We start from the raw sequence: 25,264 nt of genomic DNA, 5'->3' as shown, positions 1-25,264 counted from the left end.
AATTACCTGTGCCTGATGTTTGCTGGGATTACATAAGTGAAAACACAGGAAGGGATCTCCTGTAGAGGTGTCTGGATTTATAAATAGATTTATTGCTCCTCTTTGAAGTTCAGAACATACAGTTTCTCACACAGTGCAGACTCAGGCTTAAGAAGCCATCCTTGCTGGGCCAAGAGCCTGTGCTGCAGTTAATTATTTGTTAACATGTTTAAAAGCCATGCCTCAGATGATTGACTCTTTCAAATTAATAGCAAAGGTAATTGTGCCAAGCATTGCTGCTCTGACTGCACTTCCCCAAAGAGTCTTGCTGGCTCCTGCAGGCTGGACCAAACTCCCAGCACGAGCTTGGGAGCAGAAACCTAACTCCCAGTGCTGCTCTCCCCCTAAAAACAATCATCTTGCAGCACCCAACAGATGAAAGCTGTAGTCCAAACCAAAACCAAAGAAAACTGGGGACATTAATTACTGATGCAAATTACTGAGGATGATGGAAGATTGTCTTCTTATCTGAAGCACTAGATTTTTAAAACTGCCTGAAAAGGCCATAAAACCAAAATCCTCCTTCTTCCCTCAGCAGCAAGGACATCAATCAATCAGCTGGCTGGTCAAATGTCTGAGAATGAGCACCTGCTTCTGTGGGAGATGCTCTCTCAGAGAAAGGCAGGAGACAGGCAGTGCAACTTTTGTTCTGCAGTCAGTAAGAGCAAAGGGTGATGTCAGCTGTCTCCACAGACTTCAGCTTTACACGTATCACTAGGCTCTTTGGCCCTATCTGTCTTAAAAACATGTAATTCTGGTGATTTACCCTTTCCTACTTACATCTTCCCAAAAAGCTTTGCTGCAGCAAATGTTCATGGTGACAACTGGTGTCTGCAGGGAAACTGAAAGAGAGCCCTGAAACACCACCTGAGCTGGCTGGACTGTTTCAAACTCCATGGAAAAGCTTTACAGCTTTCTGAAGGTGCACTCATGCCATAGGTACATTTACAGAGCTTTATTCTACCAGAACTATGAATTTTACCTTACTCTGGGCAATATCACAAAAAAATACTCTGTGGGACCAATATTCTGTCATTCATTGAGGTCCTCAGGCCCTTTTCTAAGGCCCCAGCTGCCTTTGAAGCAGGTAACTCAGGTACCTACAGGCTGCTTTCTGCAGGTGACTTTCAAATGGTCAGAACCTGCCTGGCTTATCTGCTGTGCTCACTGAGCACACATTTAAGGTGCTGTAAACCAAATAGATGTGGACTATGTGTCCTTGCTCCTGGTAAGGTACAGGGAGGGCAATCACTTGCCCCATCCTTACTTTAACTACCTGTCTTTGTCAACAAGGCTGGAGAATCACCTCTCCTTGTGGGGGGAGCAGAGGGTGACTTTGCTATCCATGAACCAGTTGGACTGATGTCAAAATAGGAGCCAGCAAACCATCCCTGGGTAAGGTGATCCAAACCCACCAACTTATTAAAGCCATCTTTGCTGAACACCTACTCACACTCTGGTCTTTCCACAACTCCTGAAGAGGAAGTTTTCAGTCTGTGTCAGCATTAACCTACACTGGAGCCCCTTCTGCAGACCCATCTCTCAGAGCAGCAGAAGCCAGGGCAGCTTTCAAAGAGTCACTAATGTGTTCCAGCACCTGGGTGTTTTGTGCCAAGCTGCCAATGATAAAGTGCAGCTTTAGGAATGATTTAGCACTGAATTACCCAAATAGTTTTTATTGTAACCTGCCCTGGCCCAATCCAGAGCTCGTGTTTGGGGCAGCAGAGCTCAGAAAGCTGAGCTGCAGGAGCTGAAGGCACCAGCTGCACTCTGGCACTGCTGGAGGGCTGCAGCTGTCCCCACACATAATTCAGGGGCTCTCTCCACACTGTCACTGCTGCAATCTTCCATCTCATCTCTGTTGAGAAGCCCTGACTGACTACCCACACATCTGGACAGTGTTTCCATCTCAAGGGCTGCTATACACTACCAAATAAGTATATAAATGAAGCAGTGCTGCAGACTAAAAATACGCTCGCTGCAGCAGCGCAGCAGGATTGCTAAAACATTTACAGATTGGCTCCTTGGACAGGACTGCTTGAGGCAAGGGAGAAAGTTAGAGTGTGACCCAAATAACTTCCCTTTTAAAAAGCAAATCCCCACTTGGAATTAGCTCCAAACAGAGGGGTTGCAGTGGTCTCACCTCTGTGAACTTGGCTGTCCTCAGTCCCGGGCACAGCCTAGGTGAGATCCTGGCATTTCAGTCTCCAGGTCTCCTACCACCCCTCACTGTGACCCAGGCATCTCCAGAAGTACAGAAACACTGGACCCACACCATCAGAGTCACCCTGACCAGCCATGAGCTGACAGCAAGGAGACAGGGTCTCTCTCCAAGCCTAATCCATGGCAGCAGCGGTGTCAGGGATTATCCAAGGGAGATACACACAGGCATGAGAGGCAAGCAAGAAAACCAGAGAACTCTCTGTGGCCTCTGAAGTAACCAATGGAGCCACCAGAGGCTCTGGGTGAGGAGCATCAGCTGCCCTTAGCTTACACCATGTGGTTTCTGGAAGAGCCAGCAGCACCTGTGAGCAATGTGGTCAACCTGTGCCAGTCAGGGCTCTGCAGGACCTGCTCTACCCTGGGAGGTCTCAGGGAGAGGGCAGGGAAGCTGGCTCTTCCCAGGGACCATTCCTCACTGTATTTCCCACCTCCCTGTCCAACCTCCTTTCATGCCTCATTTCCCTCTGAGATGAAGAACATGAGCTGCTGAGGAGATGGCCCAGTGCACTTGGTGTGGCTGCTCTCATTTTGGAGAGGGAGCCAATGGTCACTCAGGAAGGGAGGATCAGACTCACCAGAGCTGACCCTCACAGGCACCTCATTTAAAACTCCCTCTCATGGAGTATTTCTCAGAAAAACAGAGACATTTTTGACAGCTCTGGCTGTGCATATGTGTGCTGTTGGCAGGGCAGCATTGCTGCAGGATGACCAAATTTAAAACCTAACCAGCTGTGACAATGCTAATGACGAGAGGCAAAAACCCAAAGAGAAAACAAAGACAAGGATAAGGAGTTCTGCTGCACAGAAAACTCTGGGGAGTGAAGGGAAGAGGCTGGAGAAGAGCAATGCTCTTAGTCAGAACCATCCCATGCCCACTTGGGAGGCACTGAAAGGATAAACAAACTTCCCACGCTGCCTGCAGATCCAGACCTACTCACTTTACAAGACATAAAACTGCACTCAGGAGAGCGGCCTGGAAAGGCATTCCAGTAAAGGCTCCTTTCAAGAAGCAGGGCTGGAGGGCTTGTCCCAGGCCCAGGGCACAGCTGCCTGTGAGAGCAGCACCTCTCCAGCACAGAGCTGTGTGTGAGCCCACTGCACAACCCCACCACTGCAAAATGACAGCAGCTGTTTGCACCTTTTAGAGACACTACCCTGTGAGTGAGCCTTCCCTCTTGCTTCCTTTCAGCAGCCCCAAAGAACCATCTTTTCCCAGGTTATTGAACCCTCAGCATGTGACAGTGCTGAATGGACCATCCTCACCCTCCCTGCTCCCTCTGGGGCCTCCAGGGGAGCACTAAGGATGAGCACTAAGGTAGGGCACTACGGTAGGGCTTTCCTCTGCACAATTTGTGCTCTCTTCCCAGGCTGTTGCACATCCCAGGACACACTCACTTCTCACACATTCTGCCAACTGGTGCAAAACTGACACTTTGGTTGAAGCCATTTTTTAAAAGTTTGCCTTATTTGTCACCTGCCATTCTCCTGATACTTACAGAGCCTCAGTGGTTAACACTAGCACAAGAACACTTTACTCCTTCCTTCAGCAGTGCTGACTTCAAGTGCTCCTTTACACCTTGGTCCTCCACAGGCACTAGAGATTCCCTGGCAGGCTTCCTCTGAAAAATATTTTTACTATTTTTTTAATGCCTCAGGCACACTGTTGCTCAGTATCTTTTTCTGGCTTAACTTCTTATGGTTTGACATTTAGTCTGCCAGAAATTATCCTCCTTCTTTTTTTCCTATTCCCTCATTTGGCTACAATGTTCATTGTTTAAAAGATATCTTCTTACTTCTATGAATTGACTTTAATGTGTTACTTAAGCCCATTGGAGTTTATAGTGCTCTTTTAAAGATTTTTGCAGTGAGATTTTAATCTTTAATCAATCTTCATCTGCCAGCATTTTAACCCCACTAGTTTTTCCTTTCATGTAGTCCTATTTTATTTAGCTCTTACCTTTGAGCTGCAGCATTTCAAGTTGCAGGCACTTACTGATAAAATAACTACTGGACTTTTATTTTCAAGAGGCAGCATGAGGTTTTCATTGACATGGACCCTGCCTATCACCCAGTATCACTTGTGCCCTGGTGTTAAAGTGTGTCACTGATTTAAGACTGAAGGCTGCTGTGAGCCTGTATTCCTTTACAGCTGAAATGTCTTTATGGTTTGGACAGCATCCAAAGAGTGAGCCAAATTTTCCACCTGTCTCACTTGGACACATAAAGCTACCTCATTTATTTAGACACTGCAATCAGCTCTTGATCACAGAAGAGTATTTTTAACAGCATCTTCTGTGTGTGTGGGGTGAGCACCCTCCTCCACAGGAGCCTCTGTGATTCAGTGCCTGTGTCAGTGAATGATGAAAGCGCTGTCTGAACGCAGCGTGCTAATAAAGACACACATTGCAAACATTTCTGTCTCCCACTACAGCAACAGCAGATTTACAGCTTTAAGGGTCTCAAACAGGGCTCCTCCTTTCCCACAGACAGGGGCAGCTGGGGCTGGCAGTCACTTCTCCAGCCACATCCATCCAGAGGGTGTCTGTGCTGGAGGGGATGTGGCACAGCCTCTTCCTTGGAGCTGCTACAGGCTCAAGCAGCATGCAGGGAGGTGATCTACTTAATGATGTGGGGAATGAGCAAAAATGTCCTTCAGGAGCTCAGCATGTGTTTTTCAAATACTTTCCAAGGCCAGAGGATGCCCAGGAAGCAGAGCAGGAGGCGCCAGGGATGGGGTGGGCTGTGTGAAGAGGTGAGGAAGTGGAGCACAGAGCCAGGATGAGGAGCAGGGAAAAGCCTCCCAGCCCTGCTGGCAGGAGTCTCCTTAGAGACTGACCCAAACTCTCCAGCAGGCCCTCTCAGGGCTGTGTTCTCACCACTCTCTAGCTTTGCTCCAGTGATGTCCTCAAGACACAACTCATAAATGTGAACCTCCTCTACCAGCTCTGTTGCAGCTTTTCATGTTTTTATGGGGTGAGCTCATTATGGATAATTATGCTTCAGATCACTGCAGAAATAAAGAGCTACCAGAGTTGGCCTGTGTATCACAAACATAAAACTGTTTGCCACCTATAACTTCACACCGAGAGGGATTATATAACCCTGAATTTTAATCCTGAATTTATATAATCCTGAATTTGACACAAGTGTTTCATTCCTGTGGAAAAGCCAACCCGCTGGAATAACTCAACACTGGCATTGGAAATACTAAGTATGAAACCCAATTAATTTATGACTAATTATCTGCACCCATGATGAACAGCACATTCTCAGCAAAATGACATCTGCAGCAGTTGCCCTGCCTGCTCCAGCAAAACCCAGGAGATACTCTTCTCTGTATTAATTAAGGGGCAAAAGGCACTGAAGATCATCTGAAATAACCTTCCTGTTATTCTGAATGCATAAAAATAGATTACTCATTTAGCAATTTAGGTAAACAGCTCGTTATGAAAAGTCATTAGGGAATAAGCCTTCATGATTTCATTTCTTGATCGTTTCCTGTCTAAATAAATAAACATGAACTCAAGTGACACAGATTCCATTACTTTTGTGCACAGATTCTTCAATTATTTCTTTCATACTTTTCTGAATAATTCAATCTCCTCCTTTCTGTCAAAGACAACATATTAACAAACATGGCTGGGGAGTGCAAAGTCTTTCAGAGGTAACAAAAGCTGTTGAAAACTTCAATTTAAGGTTTAATCTAGGCAATGATCAATTCTGATTCAAAGAAATGTAGCAAAGTTTGACGGAGTATTTTGTTTTTGACAAGCTGCACTTCCACATGGCTTTGAGACCAGAAAGGCAAAAAGCAGCATCTTACATGATTACTAGAATCTGTTGTTAAAATTCCTCATCAAACAATGTTCTGCCATCATTTCAATCCTGACCCCTGCAGCACAGCTTTCCATGATCACAGGAGCACAAATCCTCCAAATGGCAGGAGAACCACAGGAAATGCTGCCTGTCCATGGCTGCACACTGGACTCTGCAGGCTCTCCTCTGTCCCAGCCCAGGCTCAGGCATCAGCTGCTGCACTGAGGTCTGACCATGGCTCTGATTCTTCCCTACTTCACCAAACTACTTTTATTCCTCACCTGGCAGCTCAAGAAGCAAAAGAATGGCAGTTTCAAAATGGGAATGACAGCACTGGAGACGTTCTCAGATGTATTTCCCTACATCCTGTTTAGAGAACTTGATGGATTCTTAGTGACTTTCCCCAAAAAACCTCAGCAGTCACCCTGCTTTCATCTCCCATCCACGTTCTAATCCCACCTACACAACTCCCAGAGCTCTCTGGTCACACACTGCAGCTGGTAAGGCTGTGCTGAGTTCTCAGCACTTTCTGCTAAATGCAGCAAAAAGCAGAAACACTGAGGGAAGTATCTCTACAGCTCATGCAGCCAAGAGATGTGTCCCCTGCACCTGGCAGAGTGGCACGAGCTGCCCAGCCTGGTGCCCAGGACAGCAGCTGTGACAGGGAGCCACGGGCACCACCACAGGGAGAACAGCTATGGATAGCAGGGACCATCACCCTCCTGGAAACTGGTCTGGAGTTAACCAAACAGAGAGAGAGGCCTCCCAAAATGACAGGCAGCAACCTTCAGGGAAGGCAGTTGCTGTTCAGTCAGATATGTATTGTTTTAGACATTCCCCAATGACTGACTACCAATTCTGTTTCTTGCTCTGAAAAAAGGAAACAGCATCTTTTGTTTGCTTGACCCTGAAAGGCAGAGGAAGTTGAAGACTTTATTTATTCAACCCTAAGACATGGGAACTTACAGACCATTGTCACTTCCCAAAGAGCTTTTGTTTTTATTTTCCTCCTCAGCCTGTGTGGGTTCTGTTTGCCTTACAGATTTTTCACAGACAGTTTGCTACTAGCCTAGGACATCTGTGACTTGCCTGCACATGGCTGGCAGTTGAAAGGAGGTTCTTTGTAGCTGCATGCAAATAATCTTGCTGCTTAATGGCAGAAATTGCTCCAGTTTTGATCAAAAAGCTTTGCCACTAGATTTGTTTTCTACCTTTTTAATTAGAACCTGCATTATTTCAGAGCACTTTTGAAGTCTGTTTCATCAGTATGGTGATGGATGGCAAGAAGGAAAGCTGATGGAACTTGATCACAAATCAGAAGTTGGCCAACACAACAGAGCACATGGAGTTGCCATTCCATTCCATTTCTGCCTTTGGGAGATTACTCTGCTGTTGGATTTCATGACAGAAAGCAACCCTTGGGAGAAGAGGGCTCCTCAAGAAGCCAGAAGCACAGAGGTTATCAAGGGTCAGGCACACAGACAGCTTTCTCAAAGGCAGACTGCAGACAAGCCCCACTGGGCTACATCAGACTAAGGACCTACCCAGAATATCTGTAAAAAATTCAAAACTCTGTCACAGCTGCTAATTCCAAGAAAATTAGCTTTAGATTTCACCAGAGATTTTCTCACCAAGTCTCTCACTTTTGTTTTGGCCTCGAGCACAGACACCAACCCTCAGTTTACAGAGAGCAAATGATGGAAGGACTTTCACATGTAGGGAACTGTTTTGCACAGGGATCCTAAGAAGAACAAAGGCCTTTTTGGTCTTTGTGCTGCTGCTGAGGCCAGCAGTATTGCTGGTGAGTACACACCTGCACAGACTCTTGGAGCTGCTCCTACCAAGGGCAAGCTGTGAGAGTCCCTCACCTCATCCCAGGGAGAGCTGCATTCCTGGAAGGGGCTCCTTGGGCACTGCCTGTGCTCTGTGTGCTGCAGACACAGCAGCCTTGTGCTCAGGGTGGGGAAAGTGGCCCAGCTATGCTGCTCTCTATAAGTTACTTGGATCCAAAGTAACCCACTGCAGCTAAATAAATAGAGGGCTAATGGCAGATGGTTCCACTTAAACTTCAAGAAAGGCACCGCCTATATGTCAATTTGGAATTGGGGTAATGAGCCAACAACATTCTGAACTACAATAAAAGCAAATTTAGGAATGAAACCTACTGGAGACTTAACTGCTCTCAAGTGCATAGTTAGATTTCTAAAATAATAGCTGCAATCCAGCATAACAAACATGACTTGCTTGAAAACAAAAGCCCAAGTTTAACTGTAGATTGCAGTTTGTTCTCATTCCCATGAGAAACTGCAAGATATTTCTTCTTGGAGCAACTTCTCAGGAAGACACACCAATGGTGCCTCCATGAAAGTGGGACTAGGACTCCCCAGTTCTGCTTTTTTTCATTCCAGGCCTCCCAATGCTGAGGTCCTTAGGTACCACCAGGCAGATTTTCTGAGTACTGCACATGTTGAGAAATGCTGGGCAGGAATGGAATTGGGCATGGCTGGCTGCAGGGCCAAGGGCAGAGCTGCACCACAGGGTACAGCAGGGACATGGCACAAGGGCCAAGGGCTGCCAGAGCATCTGGGGAGCCAGGAAAGGAAGAGCTGCCAGCAAACATTGCCTGTGAACTGGGGGATGGACCAGCAGGCTTAGAAAGGGAGTAAGAGGTGGAGGAATAACATGTAACAATGTACAACAAGTTCCTACACTTAAAAAAAAATTAAACATATTTTACATATGTTAGCATATTAAACTATTTAAATAGGCAAATATGTTTCTGTGCACCTGCACAGTGAGGATCTGGTTCTATCCTAATGCTCTCTGAGGGGCATGGGTGATTCAGGCTGACTGTGAGAAGGAGCACATGGCACAACATTACCAGATAATGGCTGTTTTAACTCTTCTGCAGCATAGAACACCTGAAAGCAAGTTTTTATCTGGAAAATTATTAACATACTGCTATTGCCTTGCACAAGATCTTCTTTTAAACTTCCACCTTATTTACTGTACACACATGCATGTGCACATCAATTAAAAGATTGTTGACATCTGCCACTACCTCACACCACAAGGACTGCCACTTTTCTCCCAGAAAAACTCTTCAGGCTGTAACCTTGACTCTGCCTTGTACACTGGTGAAAACTGCCAGATCAGTCTTGCACACCATGCCAGGAACCACCATGCAGGACAGCAGTGGACAGCTCATTCTGCTGCTCCATAGCCATCATCCATCTGTGTTCCCTGTCCTGCAGCCATGCTGGGAATGGCTCAAGGCAGCTAAAGGCAGTTTCCAGTGGACCTCAGAAGGCACCAGAACAACCAGAGTGTGACCAGAAAAGGGTGCCTGTCCTGCTGGGAAAAGACTGTCCAAATAGTTCAGAGGGCTGGTTCCCAACTGCCCTGTCAGGTATTTCATCTTTGGGTAGGCTTTAGTACACAGAAAAAAACCCTGCAAAAGCAAGTGATGGAGGTCTGAAAAAGCTTCAAAACAAAGCTCCTTTCACTTGCATTCTTGTCATCTCCTCTGCTAGGGCTGTGGCAGTGGAAAGGAAGGGCAAGGAAGTGGCAGTAGAAGTGTCCCTTCTTGCACAGAGCTCTGGCTGGGGCACAAGGAAAGAGGGGACAGGTTCTTTCACTGAAAGCTTTCCCAATTTTTCCAAAAGAGACTCTTTTTCCAGCAGCCAGCTCTCTGCAGGTGCACAAAGACTGAAGGTGGGCTTAAAAGAACAGCTGGGAGGAAATCTTTGCTGTCAGCTAACTCCAAATGCCTGTGCAGATCATCTCCAGTCCCCACAGAGGCAGAACAGGGTGGAGAAGCTAAGTTCTCAAAGGACAGAAATGGGTTCTTGTCCAGGCAGAACATTTTAGGGAATAATTTCCTACAGATTATCAATAGTCAAATTAAAAATCAAGCCAAGTTACCCACTGGCCCTTGTGTGTTAACTTTTCCCCCAACACCTGGCTGGGTGTTTGATGCTGTTGTTTACTCAATGCTCTTCTCGTGTCTCATCTGTTTCGACATCTCTGCCCAAATCCCTGGACATTTTTTTTTTATTTCCTGGATTATGCTGATGTTCCAAAGAAAAATCCCGAAGAACTGATGAAAATATAATTTCACAATGTTTCATTATTTATGGATGAGATTTGTCACTGGACTCTGATGCGTATTTTCCAAATTATATTTACTCCAACAAACGAAAAGTCATTTCATGTAAAAGCAGGACTCAATAAAATGTTAAGAAGAAACAATTTGTAATTTAGAAATAGTGTTTGTACTTCAGTGATAAAGTGCCCACTTGCATGTGATAATTCAGGTCAGCCAGAAAAGGATTTTTGTAATAGACATAAGAAGGGAGTTTCAGGCAGATAAATGCCAAAAATAATTCTGATACATCTAATAAAAATTCCCCTAGGACAGCTGTACAGATTATCACACTCGGCTGTTCTGCATGGGAAAGTGCAATTATCAAAATGCCTAAAGCCTGAACTGATTCTTTTTTTCTTAGCTGATGGAAATTCGCATCAGCAGATAATGCTTTTGGCATGCTGGGATTTAACAATAACATTTGGGTTTATGATTCACATGTACTGTAAAACACAGATGTTTTAAAAAAGCACTATGTACACAGTTGCTCAGAAAGTAAAGTTTACACTGCTCCAGGGTTCTCAATGCATTTGATGAGTGTGGCAGTGACCCTGTGTCCCAAGCATGCCCTAACTTGGCAATTCCTCCCCATGTGAATTCATGATCCATTTGTGCAGGTCATGTCCTGTCTCTCGTGTGGGGCTGAAATGGTGACCCAGAACATTTCTGCGCACTAATAAGCCTGTGCCCCAGTGCAAAGCTGTTTTCTCTGCTGTCCTGCAGCACAGTAATGTGAAGATTATTAATCCTGAGCAGGCAGTGCTGAGAGGTCCCACTCACACTGAGTGTTGTATAACTGTGGTAAACAGCTGGGGAGGGCCAGGGAAGGCAGTCAGCATCCCAACAAACCAACAGGGCCAAGGAATTTGCCCTGCTAAGCAGGCGTAGGAGGAACCCAAAGGAGGAGATGAGGACAGTCCCATGGGCTCTGTGAGCACCAAGCCAGGGAAGTGCAATGCCATTCATGTAACCCTTCATCAGCTGCCTACAACCACCAGCACTGGATGGCACCTCCCTGTCCCTGATGGAGCCAGAATGCACAACTGCTGGCCAAGTGCCACCTCTCCCCACAGTCTGGGTGACCATGGGGGATTTGCCAGAGCTCCTGCTCCAAGGGGGTCCCTAGCAATTAAACCCCAGTAATGATCAGTTTGATTTCTTCTGCAAAGCTGTAATGACAGACACTTGGCCCAAGTTTGCTTTTCATGTATGAGTCAGGCACATCTCTTTGAAACTGTTCTTTCTTCTCTTGCACTTACCATTGATGTTTACAGCTGGCAGCACTATAGACATCTTTGGTCTCCTGGTCTTGTTGTGTGTGGTGGCTGGCAGTAACAGGTGGTCCTGGAAAACAGCAAAGATGTGTTAAATCTCCTCTCAGAATGGAGAGCTGGGAAAATGCCTCTCCATTCTCTCTTACTGGCATTCCACACCAAACTGTTTACAACAGCTCAGAAAATTCATATTACTGAGGGAGTCTTCCAAAAGTCACAGCAATTGCTCATGCTGTGTAACCAAGAAGAAATCCCTGTTGCACGCAGCAGAATATGAAAAAGCCTTGATCATGTGGAAAGAGATGGAAACTACTATTAAGCCCTCATTCAACAGAGTGCTTATGTATATGATTAAAGTAATTCAACTTGACTTCAGTGATATTTAAACATGTGGTTAAGGACCTTGCTGAATTGAAGCTTTTACGTGCACAGCTGTTTACTTTCTATGTAAGTTGTCCTGCTGTCCCAGTGAAGCTCTACATCACACACCTTGGAGCAGCAGGACTGCACTTAAAAGCTCTGGTCCAGGCATCTCCCATATTAAGCCAGTCTGATACTCTCCTTTCATGCTTTCCCATGCTATTACCATACAAACATCTCATACTTTTGGGCAAGGTTATCTTTTTGGCAAAGTGAATAAGACTTCCTTCAGGACATGTTAATTTATTAATGTCAGGGTAGCTGTAATTCTGCCATTTTAAAATATAAACACTACAGTGTTGTATGTAAGATTTGGGGAACTGAGTTACACACAAAGTTAGGTACTAAATATATCAAGATATTCTGTAGATACATTGCAGAAATATCACTTTCTTTCTCTTTTTTTTCCCCATCAGAAATTTTCCCCCCAAAACACCAAATGACTGACCATGAGAAGAAAACATTACTTACACAAATGTCTGCAAAAGACATCTTGGTACCAAAATTATAAAACCACTCTGGTATAATTCTCAGATGACATATGCAATTCCCATTTCATTATGAACTGCTCAAGATTAAGACAACATTCACTAAGACAATGAACCTTACATAAAAACTGTTCTTGAAACCCAACATTCCCAAAGGAACAAGCCAAAGATAAGATATCCATTAAATTACATTTTTTAACAGTGCCCTTGCCATGATTTGATGACTATTTTTAGCAGAGCTTAAAAAATGCTTATAGTGTTTGTTGGTTTTCTTTTTTCCAGTGCTTCTGAGAGTCCATCATTACCTACCAAACCACAAGTACTGCTCAGATGATCACCTGAGAGTCATTACAAGTAGCAACTGCTTTTTGCTAACCTATCTGAAGGCTGGAACATTAATTTATGCTGCCTTGTAATGGCACCTCTATTTACTGTGAGCATAAATTGTATTAAGAGCTACCACAAGGACTTTAGAGTTGCATTCAAACGTGTTTTGGAGCTGCTGCACAACCTCCCAGTGATCCAACACCAACTCTGGAGAAAACAGACTAACAAAAACCTCTAAACTCAGATTGCCACCAGGAGCTAATGTGCAAGATGCACACATTGTCTGGAGGCTGCCAATCTAGGAAAAGACATTTTATACATCTGGAATTGGTGAAATTTATCCATCTTTTTATCACCTTTGTCCTTCATATGCATTGAGGCCATCAAGTGCAAACTTTCAAGGTTACCTAACTACCCTCATTCCTCACTGAAGTTGGAAGGGTGTGCTGTAGACAATCAGATATTGTGACCACAGTTAGCCACCCACAACTTTCTCAAGCCCAAAAGTCTTCAAGTAGTCCAAACCTTTCATTTGAAAGCAATACATAATTAATTCTATGCCACAAATATGAGTGTACAGATTAATGACTTGGAAGATATTGGACATTTAGAAACATATGTCTCTAAAATGTCCTGTGTCATCCTGAAGGATGCTGAATTGCATCCCAGAGGGGGCTGTGACACTATCACTCATCCTTTATTTTAAACAGTAGACCAAAAAAACCACTAAATTAAAATACTGTTTGTGATATTAACACATGGCATAAAACTGAAAATGAAAAAAGCAAATTTTGCAAGTCAGCATCTGGCTCAGGAGCATGAGTGTCAACCAGAGGCAGAATAAATCAGAACTATTACCCAACAACAGATGGCCTTGGCTTGGAGCAGGAGCTGCACTTAGGACAACAGTTTAAACAGACAAAGCAGACCTGAGACTGCTGGCAGAATGACTGGAAAAATATCAGCCTGGAAAGAATATTCCAAATGAGACCCCTGCTTCAGCATTCCCACTTTGCTTTTGATCATCTCTGCAGCTCAGTGATGCTGCAGCCAGATGAGATAAATATAGATACAGATACTAAAAATCCAGTCAGGAACACGTTACCTTAATTTAGTGAGTCTCAACAACACATGGAACATAAGGATTTTGAGGTTTCTTGCACAAAAGATCAGTGTTATCAGGGCTCTAGCAGGGATAAAGCCTGAGAGCCTCAGGTATCTCTAACTCTACAGCCAAATGGCAATGGAAATCCTGTTCCACTGTGCTAGAATATTCCAAAAGTCCTGCTGCTCCAGCAGCTCCAGCCTCAGTCTCATGACATGTGGTTTGGTACCCAGATGCATGAAAATATGGAGACATTTTAGCTTTCATTTCCATTTTTTTGTTAAAAAATTGGTCTTAACTCTCATAATTTTAAGGTTGTGAACAAAGCATCATCACTGCATACCATGAGGTTTCATTAAACAGAGAAAAAAATGCCAGGCATGGCTCTTTTTTATTTCATTATGTTTCTTAACCATCACCTTCACTTCTAAGCTGGACTCTTGGTTTTGAAATTTAACAAACTGGTCATATTATATTGCCTGTTTTGGGTTTTGCAATGCATATCCCATCAGCCACAGCACCTCCTCCACCCCTGCTTCACTGTGTGACAGAAACACACAGGAATTAACCCTCACAGTATGCCCATGATGGAGGAAAACACTGCAGGCAGTGTCTGGAGGAGAGGTGCACACATTTGAGGGAAGCCTGTGTGACACAGGACACAAAGGAGTGGATTTCCAGCTCCCCAAGGCTCTGCACTCCCAGCAGGAGCTGTCCTTCCTCCTGTCCCAGGGGTTTCCATCTGTCAAACCAATTCCCCCAGACCCTTCTTACCTTCTCAGCTGTTGTGCTTAGGTATGGAGAAGTGATTTTGAAAAGGTTTTTCTGAGGTCCTAATTAAGGACACTTGGCTGAGATGTGCTTTGCTGGAGCACACAGCACATCTGCCTGTGCTGCCCAGCCCCAGCCCCTTCCCAGGGCTTGGACACAGACCCTGCAAAGCACAGATGTGATCCATGGGGCCAAGGCTCAGGAGCACAGCCCCCAGCCCACAAAGACTTTGTCAACATGTCCCCAGGAGCCCTGCTCTTTGTTAAGAGACCCATCTCTGGCAAACCAAGGATAACCTTTTGCAAAAACAAGTGACATTTGCTGCTTTACAGCAATAAAAGCGCCGAGGAGACTGGATTAAAATACCAAAGGAAAACTTTAATGTGCTGTTCTGGTAATTTGACTTGATGAGGAGATTTGATCTTTCCCATTGCCTTGGAGACCAGCTCTGTGCTAGACTATTGCAACCAACAAAGGCAGCTGCCAGAGCAGAGGGGGCAGCAGGAGCCAGGCATGCCAAAGGGCACTCTGTCCAGCAGCTTCCCAGGGCTTCTCACAGCAAACAAACACTGGAGCTGGGCATTTTTTCATCTGTTTATGACTAAGAAGTCTCCCAGGGAACTGTGTGCCTCAACCTCTTCCAGTCTCAATCCTCCTGCTGTGGTTGCAGGACCACACTACAGCTGCTGCTGCCCCACATCCCACCCTTCTTCTTTCATCCTGGCAGTGCTCTGCACCTCCTGACAGCTTAGAAACTTATCTGTTCACTCTGACCACACCTAGAGAGTGATCTCAAGATGCAGCAGAGAGAAAACAAGTGCTTTTTTAATCACACAAAAATGGTGCATCAAATCCATGCAGTCTTTTGACACTATTTTTTCTGAACTTCTTTAGGGACTTCAACTCTGACACAACACTGGACATTCTTTACAGGTATGGTCTTGACAATACAAAGACTGTGCAACTAAAATGTGTTCTCCCAGGCCCAAAACACTGCCTGTCACTTGAGAGAATGATTCAGAGTACAAATACTCCAAGGAGCTAGACTTCTTAAATCCCTAGGTTGACAGAGCCCCCTGAGCCAGCTTTTTTTTCCTACAGATTTCACACATTTTAAAAATTTCAGGATGTTGTTTCAGGCCTTTTGCTGTTGCCAGAGATGTGATGTGTCTGTCCTGTTCACCTTGACCTGGCCTTTGGCACACAGCTGCTGGCCAAGCAATGGTACCTGAGAGCTCCATTCCCAGGAATGCAGGGCTGGATTCCAGCAGCTCCCTGAATACAAAAGGAGCCTGTTCCCCAGGGCAGAGAACTCACCAATACACACCCAGAGCCAAGGGGCTGATCCCCACCTACTCCAGCAGCTCCCAAAGCACAGAGCAGGATGAAAATGGGAGTCAGGCCTCTGCCAGTTCAAAAAGGATGTGCATGCAAGTTTACAAATTTGTAGAGGAAATGGCTGTATAATTTCATTATTGATTCTTTTGGGGGATGGCAACCATATGGTGCCCTGAGGTTACACCACACTGGATGCAGCAGTGGTCCATCTGAAAATGCCAGAAGTTCCTGAAACACTGCTTTTGCCACCAGTGAATGTTAGGGCAGAAATGCAGAGGAGAGGGGGCCTCTGGAAACATTTCTGACCCTTACATCTTGTTGTTTTTGAGAACAGGGGGAAAAAAAAAAAAAAAAAAGAGAGGAAACCAATTTAAACTTCTACACAAACTGTGACTCATAGCCACCACTCCTGCTCATCATACCAGGAACTTAATAAATCTTGTTTTTAAATTTGATGTGTTGAGTTCTTTTATTTGGTTGGTCTCTGAGGCTTTTTGTAAAGGTAGACCTCAGAAATCCAAGATTTACCCACCTCATCATGGATCCTTACAGGGAATCCATGACATGAAGAGCATGTGAGCAGGTGAAATATGGGATAATGACTGCAAGGAAGCCACAGAAAACCCACAATACAATTTCCCAAGGGATCAGACTCTCTGCAGCACACCCTGAGAGCAGCTTTACCTCTCTGAGTTTAGCAGTGCCATTGAACTGAATTTGAAATTGTACCAGTTGTGCCTATGTTAACCATGGTGTTAGCCAGCACACATTAACACAGTTGGAATTTGCAGCACACTTAAAGAACAGTTTGTAATTGAGAATTCAACCCCTAATCACAGTGTCTAATTACTTTTCTAGGTTTTTAGCCCATTTGGAGGGATGGGGAAAAGGTTGTTCCAGAACAAGAAGGCTCCAAAAATCAGTAGGAATAGAGATTCTTTTTGTACCTTCATTTTTGCCAAAATTGCTCCTTTTCACTCCAGTGCTGTTTCAATCCCAGTGTTTCTGTGCACAGGTGGTTTTTACAGCCTATACTGTGCACACAGTGATGGAATGAAGTGATGAGATACAATTTTTATTTAAGTGTTTTACCAGAAATAGCTCCATCCCACAGTCAATAAAATGTCCTCTAGTGTAAGATTACACCTTTCTGCCATTCCCAGACAAATTTTCATAAATAAAACCTAACTGCACTTTGGAACAGCCTCCAGTCACTGTCCTGCAGAAGAAGGAGCTGCTATCCAGTTTAGTTCCCACATGAGAGACCTTTTAATGAAGAAGTCTTTAGTGCCTTTTATTGTAAATTGTGCTACTGCCAGATGTGATATGGCCTGGACTCCAAAATCAAACTGACTGGAAAGCACCTCACTGTGAGTCAGAGAGCCTTGTGAAAATCCCAGAGACCTCAGAGGAATGGAAAATTCACTCTGCCACAAGCTTCCTTCAGAGCAGTTTCCCCTCCTTCCTTCAAAGGCAGCTTGTCCAGGAGCAGGGCTCAGCTTTGGGGAGTTTTCTCTGTTAAAGGAGAACCAGCAGCACAGGATCTCTCCTGGATTAAGAACTAGAAAGGTTATGGAGACTCCTAAGGATAACAGAGACCTGCTGGGAACTGTATTCTTTGTAAAGAATTGTGGAGGTGCACTAAAGGCAGCTGTAAAGCAGGGCTCATAGAAAGGTGGGAAATATTGATACACTGCTCAGTTTTTCTATTCTCATGGGTTTTTTTTGTTCAACACACAAGGCCAAAGAGGAGGAATCATGCCCTAAGATAACTCTGAAATATGAAGCAGTCAGGTATCTCAGTGGGCTCTGAGAAGGCACCAAGTCTCCCTCAAGGCAGTGGAAGATGAGCACATTGCAAAGACAGGCTCACTGACCTCCTGTCCTACTGAAACATCCATCTTCATCCTTTTAAAAACACACCAGAGCAGCAGAATTCCCAGCTTCTCTCCATCTCCATGTTCCTCTGCAAATCCCTCCTCCTGGAATTACCCAACATGAACCTGCCTCACTTCTCTCCAAGCTAATTCAGGATCATTTCTGACTTGCAAGACATCCAAAACAAGAGGCAATAAATACCATCATCCTTGCCCTCTGGATAGGAAATGCCCCAGGAAATTAGTTTGCAGAAGCTTGAATGGGCCACACCAATGCCAGTCCAACTGCATGGGAGAATGAGGTGAAGGAAGCCCATCTGGACTTTATTTCTCTCATAAATGTATTTCTCCTTGTAGTTTTCTCCTTTTTGATTGGAATAAGAAGGAGAAGGGCCATGTGAATATGGAGGGCACAGGACAGAGACTGGACAGAAATCTTGCCAGTTAAACTAGTCTGCAGAACTGCTCTGCAGGCCCAAAAGTAAAGAACAATGCATGCATTTGCTATGATGTCATTTTGGTTTGGCAGCAGATTAAAAAAAATTCCTAAACGCCAAGTAAGAGGATGTGAGGGACAGAATTCTATGTTTAAGTGAACAGTTTGGGTTAAAATCATATAGGAAGGTTCTAAAGGACTTGAAAATGCTTTGGTAAATTGTGTGTTATTTGTGGAAATTATCAAAGTTTTAAAAGAAACTGGAGAAGGTATGTCTAGATGACTTAGTCCTGTGTCTCTGTGAAGGAAAAAGAATCCCATCTTGTACTGGTGGAAAAGTTTCTTCATTACATTTGATAAGGATCAGGTTTTCTTCTAAAGGCTCTCTCAATCTAACCAGCATCATAAAATTATAAACGTTTGCTTCAAATTACTTGAAAGTTATGTTTCTCTGCCATTTTCTGTCCTTCCCAGGGGCTATAGAAGCACAGAAATGCAGTTCATCTGTAACTCCCAGCTGAGTCTGTCAACTGTCTTTGCAGATTTTACAAAGTTGTAAGACCCAAAAGGAATTAATTGTTTTATTACTGTTACCCATAAAAAGAAACACCCCTCCTTCTATAACTCACTGCAGCAGAGCTCTGCTTTTGCATAGCATCTGCAGGCTATTAGTTTTGCAACTGCAATCTGTAATTGGAAAAACATGTAATTTAGGTAGGGCATGTGAATCCAGTCCAGTAAAACCAAAAGGGATGTAATCCAGATTCTTTGCTTCTCTCACAAAACATTAACCCAAAGTTTCTATACTTGTCAGCACGACCTCAGGTCTTCTCCAGAAGACAAATCCTGGATTCCCAGAATTACTGTTTGGCTGGAGACTGCCCCAAAAAGCACACACAGAGGGGGGTGCTCCTCTCAGCAAACACCTTAGCTGTGCTGTTCTTTGGCAGCCCAGCACACAAACCCAGAGCCAGCCAGTGCACAAGAACAGGGCAGTGCCATGGGCACACTCCTTGGAGAGTGGAGCAGGATCTCTTCACATCACATTGCTGTCAAACAGAAGCTGCCTGGCTAAAAAGGAATTGATGCCAGGCTTTCTCCAAATGCTGGCTCAACCTACCACTGCAAATGGTTCCAAATCCATTTGCTAATACAGCTGTCCTCTGCTTTCCCTTCCAGCTGACTTCAAAGGACAGGGAAGTGCCAGAACACTTTGATCTGGCTTTGTGCTGAGATCTCCATCCTGAGAGCTCTTCAGAGCCCACTTGACAATGCCACAGCCAACTCACTGTGCCAGCAGCAGCCCTCCCCCACACAGGAGGCTGCACCAGAGGGCTCCTCTAAGCAGCATTTCCAAGACCCAGAAGGACCTGGCTCCAATTTGGAACTCTGTCAAGATCATACCTCTACCTTACCTTCTCCCTGACTTGCTGACCTCTCATGAAAAGAAAGATGCTGATAGCAATCAGGAGTACAAAGATATCAAAGACAGCAATCAGGGTTAAACACACATGAGAAAAAGCTCAGGAATAGCTACACAAGTCCAGGAAAGGTCACACAGCCTGTGACTGAATGCTCTTCTGGCAGAACCATTTCATTTCAAAGCAGGAGAAAGGATGCTTTCTTACAGAGCAAAAATGCCCACACATGCAGGCAGCTGGGGATTCAAGAGAACTTTAGAATCCTAATCAGAAACAACTGCTAAGTAGAGTCAAGACTTCAATCTTTTTTAAATCAAAGCAATTAATTAGATCACAGTGTGCTTAGTCCTACAACACATATGGCACAAGAGCCAGCCCTGATCTGAAATTACTCTCTTCTTGCTTTCTGCAGCAACAAAAAGAATTTAAACCTCTCACTCAAGCTCCACATCATGTAAGATAGCTGCAAGCCAAGAAGGAGATCACCTGCAGTTGTCAGTTCAGCAAACTCAGCATCTCAGACAGCTCAGCTAAGGAAGCTGAGACAGTCAGAATTTGGACACAAGATGCAGGATTCAATCTGAAAGGCAGCTTCTATTAAGTGGATCCAAACATGTTCCCATGCAAAGAAAAATTATATATATATTACTAGTGCACAGGTGAATTTACATTTAAAGTTTTGGGTAAAAATACTACTAGACTGCAAAACTTCATTTTAGAGATGTTAATTATTCCAAAAATTATTCTAAAAGGCACATTTGGCACAACAGGACCCAACTGTCCATTAGCCTAAAAACTGAGCACACACAGATGCATTCTTGACTAAAACACCTGGGATTTACCTTAAAATATGTTTGCAAAGAGAGCACACATGTCCTCTGCAGCCAGGGTATCAGGTGCTGGATTCTGATCTGGTTTGAGGGAATAAAATGACAACTGCAGCCTACATCTCCCACTCATTGAGACTTCCTCCCTTTCCTCATCCATCCACTGATCTGTGATTGTTGTCAACTTGCTGGAAATATATTCACTGGGAGGGGTAAACAAACAAATTGAAAGCAAGGCTAATGACTAGAGAGAATAAAGTAAGCCTAAATTAAACTCAGATCAAGCCCAGTGGGAGCCCAACTCAGGGTGCTCTTCTCCCTGCTGGGACAGCCCCAGCTTGCTGCTGCTTGCCCTTGAGTGCCTGTCCTGGTTTCAACTGGGAGAGTTATTTTTCCTTTTAGCAGCTGGCACAGTGCCTGCTTGGAATTTATATGGATAACACACCAGTTTTTTGGCTGTTGCTGAGCAAAGCTTATCCCAAATCAAGGACTTCTGGCTCTCCCATGCTCTGCAGTGAGCAGGTGCAGTGCTAGGAGCCTGGACAGCTGACCCAAACTGGCCAAAGGGATATCTCACACCACACAGTGCTGTGTCCAGTACACAAACTGGGGAGAACTGGCCAGGATTGCTTCTTGGGACAGGCTGGGCAGCAGGCAGTGAGCAACTGGACTGTGCATCATTTGCTCCTTTCCATTTTAATTACTATCACTTTTATAATCATATTTAATTTTAATTATTAAACTGTTTTTACAAGGTGTACTCTTTTTCCCCCCTGTTCTCCTCTCCCCTGGTGGGAAGACAGGGCATGAACAAGTGGCTGGTTCTTATTTACTGGATGGGGTTAACCCATGGTACTGCCCAAGAGCAGACAGTGGCAGCTTAATTCACATCTGCAGCCAGAGAGATGCTGCCTCTGAGAGCACAGCAGATGCACAGGAAATTGGCAACAAATCTTTCCTAATTGTGGAAGTTGCATCAGTTACACAGAAATACATCAGAAGACTGGAAAGTCTGGGTTAGAAGTGTTTGTTGTCCCTCAAATTCTTGGAAAAAGCAACTGACAGTGAGTTAAGTCTCTGGGATCTCCTCCTCCCTCCACCCTTCATCCTCATATGCTCAGGGTACCTGACTCTCCCTCTAAACCTCTACAAAGTTAACTCCACTGAGATGGAGGTCATCACCTCCCAAGCAGCAGTAAGAAATTATATTTTAGGTTATCATGATGGTGACAAGCAGAAAGCTGCTTTATAAACAGAGGCAGGACTTTTACTAAACTGCCTTTGGCTTTGAAAGCACAGGTCTGATTTGAATTGTCAGCAGCTGCTGGGTAAAGCAGCTCTGAAAACACCTTTCTGTGGAACATAAGGAATTGGGTGCTCTTTCTTCTCTACCCATCTGACATTTTCCCTCCTCTGATTTCACTGCTGAAAGTGGCTTTTCCCTCCCTCCAGATCATGCCAAGCTGAATAAAAGAACACCTTTATATAACTATAATCACCCACAAGGCAGATGCAGCCAAAGCCACAACAGAGCAGCAGGGGACACAAGGACAGAACACAGAAATGAACACCTCTCAGGCAGGTTCAGTGCAGGGATTTCTGCCTCACCCAGAGCCCTGCCATGACTCCAGCTCAGAGCTGGCTGTGTCCCTGGCACACTCATGGCTGAGGCTCCAAGGCCAAGCTGCCTCCTGTTTCCCTCAAGTGCTGCTGCACAGACAACGAGGTTTTAATATCAGGATGCAGTGGGCTGAATCCAAATGGGATGGCAGCATTTTAAGCTGTGCAATGTGTATTGTATTACAGCTGCTTGTTGGAAAGATGTTTCTCATTCTGCAGATCCCAGAACATCTGTATGGCTAAGGATTCATCAACTATTAATAGCTTCTTCTAATTAAAGAGATATTCAATATAATAATGTTAAAGAAGTTATTGCCTCTGTTAGTAATAATCTCAGTTAAGAGAGCATGAAGTTCCCTTTCTTTTTTTTTCTTGCCTACTGGTTTGTATTTAGCCCAGCTCAATGAACTTCCCACTTTTCACTTTTGTAGCTAAGTTTCACTTCTGAATCTCAATTCTGACTCCAGATTTTTTGCCAAATGTCTGCTCTGTTTGAATTTCTAGTCTTACTGAGGAAGACATAAATCAGTTTTTAGAAACAGAGATCATTTTATGCAGGAAAAAGGATTATAAAAACTTAGCATTTTCCCCCAGAAAGAACCCCTGAAACCAAAACAATAAAGCAATCTGATGGAAAATGTCTTAAAAGTATATATACGGTGCATTATTAACTCATACTTGGAAGCAAAAAAGATGCCTGCCACTGAGGATTCTTCATTACTCACCCCAAGCTACCCTAAGTGCAGTTCAGAATGGCTGGGCACAGCCTGAGCAGTCTGATCTCCATGACCACCTAAAACAAGAGGGCTCCTTCTCCTTCCCTGCCAGCCTCTGGCATTGTCAGATTCTCTTGAAAGTTCCCTGAACTCCTCAGGCTGTTTTCCCACCATGACAACAAAATGGCCCAAAGAGGGGCCTAAGTACTCACAGCCCAGGAACTGGCATGGACAACAGGAACTCTAATTCTCTGACAAATCCTGGGAATGACTCACTGGCCTTTACCCTTAAAAAGTCTTGGGGTCTGATTACATAGCTCAGGAAGAAAACAAACCATCAGTTCTGAACAGTGTGAAGCACTACAGTGCTGTACCAGCCATCACACAAGCCACCTGCACTTGTATGTTGTACAGCTGGTAGGAAACAGCAGCTTCCACAGAAAAAGCTTTCTCTTCTGACAACAGCTCACATGGATCCTGCTCTGAAGCCTGAGAATGGCTCAACAGAGGCACAAACTGGTGCATGAGCATCACACTCCTTGTCCAGCTCTGTGCATGTGAGTAACTGCCTGTCTGCCACTGCAATTGAATTAGTGAGATCACAGGCACCAGATTAGATAAAAGAGAGGGAAAGGTCAGCTTTGGGAAGATAAAAACGTGGAGATGCTTGCCTGCACGCCACTCAGAAGACATCAAGCTGTAGCTTTCAGGCTAGGCTTGTGTTCTCTTCCTGCACAGTAATATGTTTTCTTCTATCAGTACTTGCCAGCTCCCCACCACATTTAGAACATAACAGCTCGAGCAAATAAAAGCCTTTCATCTCCCCACTCAGGGTGAGATTAATTTTTTCCAGCTTCAGCTGGTTCACAAAGTTGTCTGGGCTCTTTTTAAAACCTATAGAAGGAAAGGTACCTCTGGAAGGAAATCCAGTCCACACAATGGGAGGTGTTTGGGATAGGTGGGGAAAACTGAGAAGAGCTTTTCTGGCTCCATTTAGCAGAGAAGGAGCCTTGAGTGGTGCTTGAGAATTTGTGGTGCCTGGTAGTCTGTAAAGTAGCAACAACAATCTGTGAAATGATTTAAGAAAGAAAGCCAGATGTGAAGAAATTAAGGAAGTAAAACAGAAGTATGAGAGGAACACTGCAAATTAAGCAAACCTAAGCCTTTATCAGTGCACTTCTCACTTGACATGTGCCAGCAGCATGCAGTAAAGACTTTTGCCTTCAACTGTTCTATCAGGTACATTTTGCTCCTGGAACAAGAAGTCTTGAGTTAATTTCAACATTTTCTACAAACATCCTACAAAGTATGATGCAACCATATCAGAGAACCACAGAAGCTCTGTTTTCATAAATGTGGCCTTTGAAAATTAAATGCCTCATTGACAACATTTCACCAAGCCACTGGAGTTTCCAGCTTTTTTGTTGCAAAATACAGGGCACTTTCAGGTCAAGGAGAGCTCTACCAGAATTCTAATCCTAGAATAAAGATGTGAGGAATGATGCATGAACAGTTTTAGATGAGTACGTACATGAGTGGCTCTTGGACATTGAGGGTACAAATACTATGGCAAAATAATTGATTTTGCTACATCAGTTGCATGGGCACTTTATTAATCACCTGAATTATGCTTCCCTCTGAACCTTTCCCTCTTTTCTTACTACTGTACTGGTTTTAATTCTACACAAAACAACTGAGCATCTTGGACTCACAATTTCTGCAAAATATCAGAGTTACTGAGCATCCTGAAGTAACCAACCCAAATCTTCTCTTCTAGCTGGAGGGCCACTCAGATTGCCATTAATCAGTTCAATATGTGTAGTCACTACTCTCTTCATTACCTCAGCTCATCAAAACCAAAAATACCTTATCAGCCCTGTAACAACTGCACAGGCCATTACTGGCAGGGAAACCCAGACCAGGAGCACAGCAACACATCCTCTGATGGGACAGATTCAGCACTGCAACTTCCTACAAGCCCAGGCAGCTGCACCAAGGCTTTGTCAGGGCATTTTCAAACAAAAAAAGCTCTGCAAGCAGTTGGAGGTGATTTGTAGAACTGGACAGAAGGTGCCAAAGCTGAGGCACAAGTTTCCTTCTGGTTTCCTTCTTTCAATCCACACCAGTCTTGTTTCAAGATGCTTGTTTCCTAGGAGAATTAAAGTACTGGAAGTGACCTTTATAAGCAAACAGGTAAATTCTCAAATCAACCATCAGGATTTGAAGAGACTAAGTCATAAGGGTGTGAGTTTTGATTCATGTGAAGAGGTTCTACTCTGCTGGACAGTGCTGGTAAGAACTGCCAGGAGAGCAGAGGACGGATGGAATGCTGTAGGGAATTAAATGGTCATTATTCCAGAACTTACAGGATCTCAGGTCCTGCTCTCTGGCTATCCTGCACTCTTTACACTGCATGTGT

At 44.4% G+C, this 25,264-nt stretch overlaps 1 protein-coding gene across 2 annotated transcripts in view; it reads right to left on the bottom strand.

The window, feature by feature from the left end:
* The window catches only part of ATF6 (activating transcription factor 6), a 67,299-nt gene that overhangs the window by 5,136 nt on the left and 36,899 nt on the right, over positions 1 to 25,264 (bottom strand). For both annotated transcript variants that reach the window (XM_079314156.1, XM_079314157.1), the window contains exon 15: positions 11,485 to 11,569. In XM_079314156.1, the coding sequence (XP_079170282.1) occupies positions 11,485 to 11,569 (85 nt within the window). The remainder of the gene's footprint in view (positions 1 to 11,484; positions 11,570 to 25,264) is intronic.

Source organism: Erithacus rubecula (assembly GCF_903797595.1).
Source record: "Erithacus rubecula genome assembly, chromosome: 10".
Lineage (NCBI taxonomy): Eukaryota > Metazoa > Chordata > Aves > Passeriformes > Muscicapidae > Erithacus > Erithacus rubecula.
The sequence above is the reverse complement of the archived record's forward strand: the minus strand, read 5'-3'. Positions and strand labels throughout refer to the sequence as shown.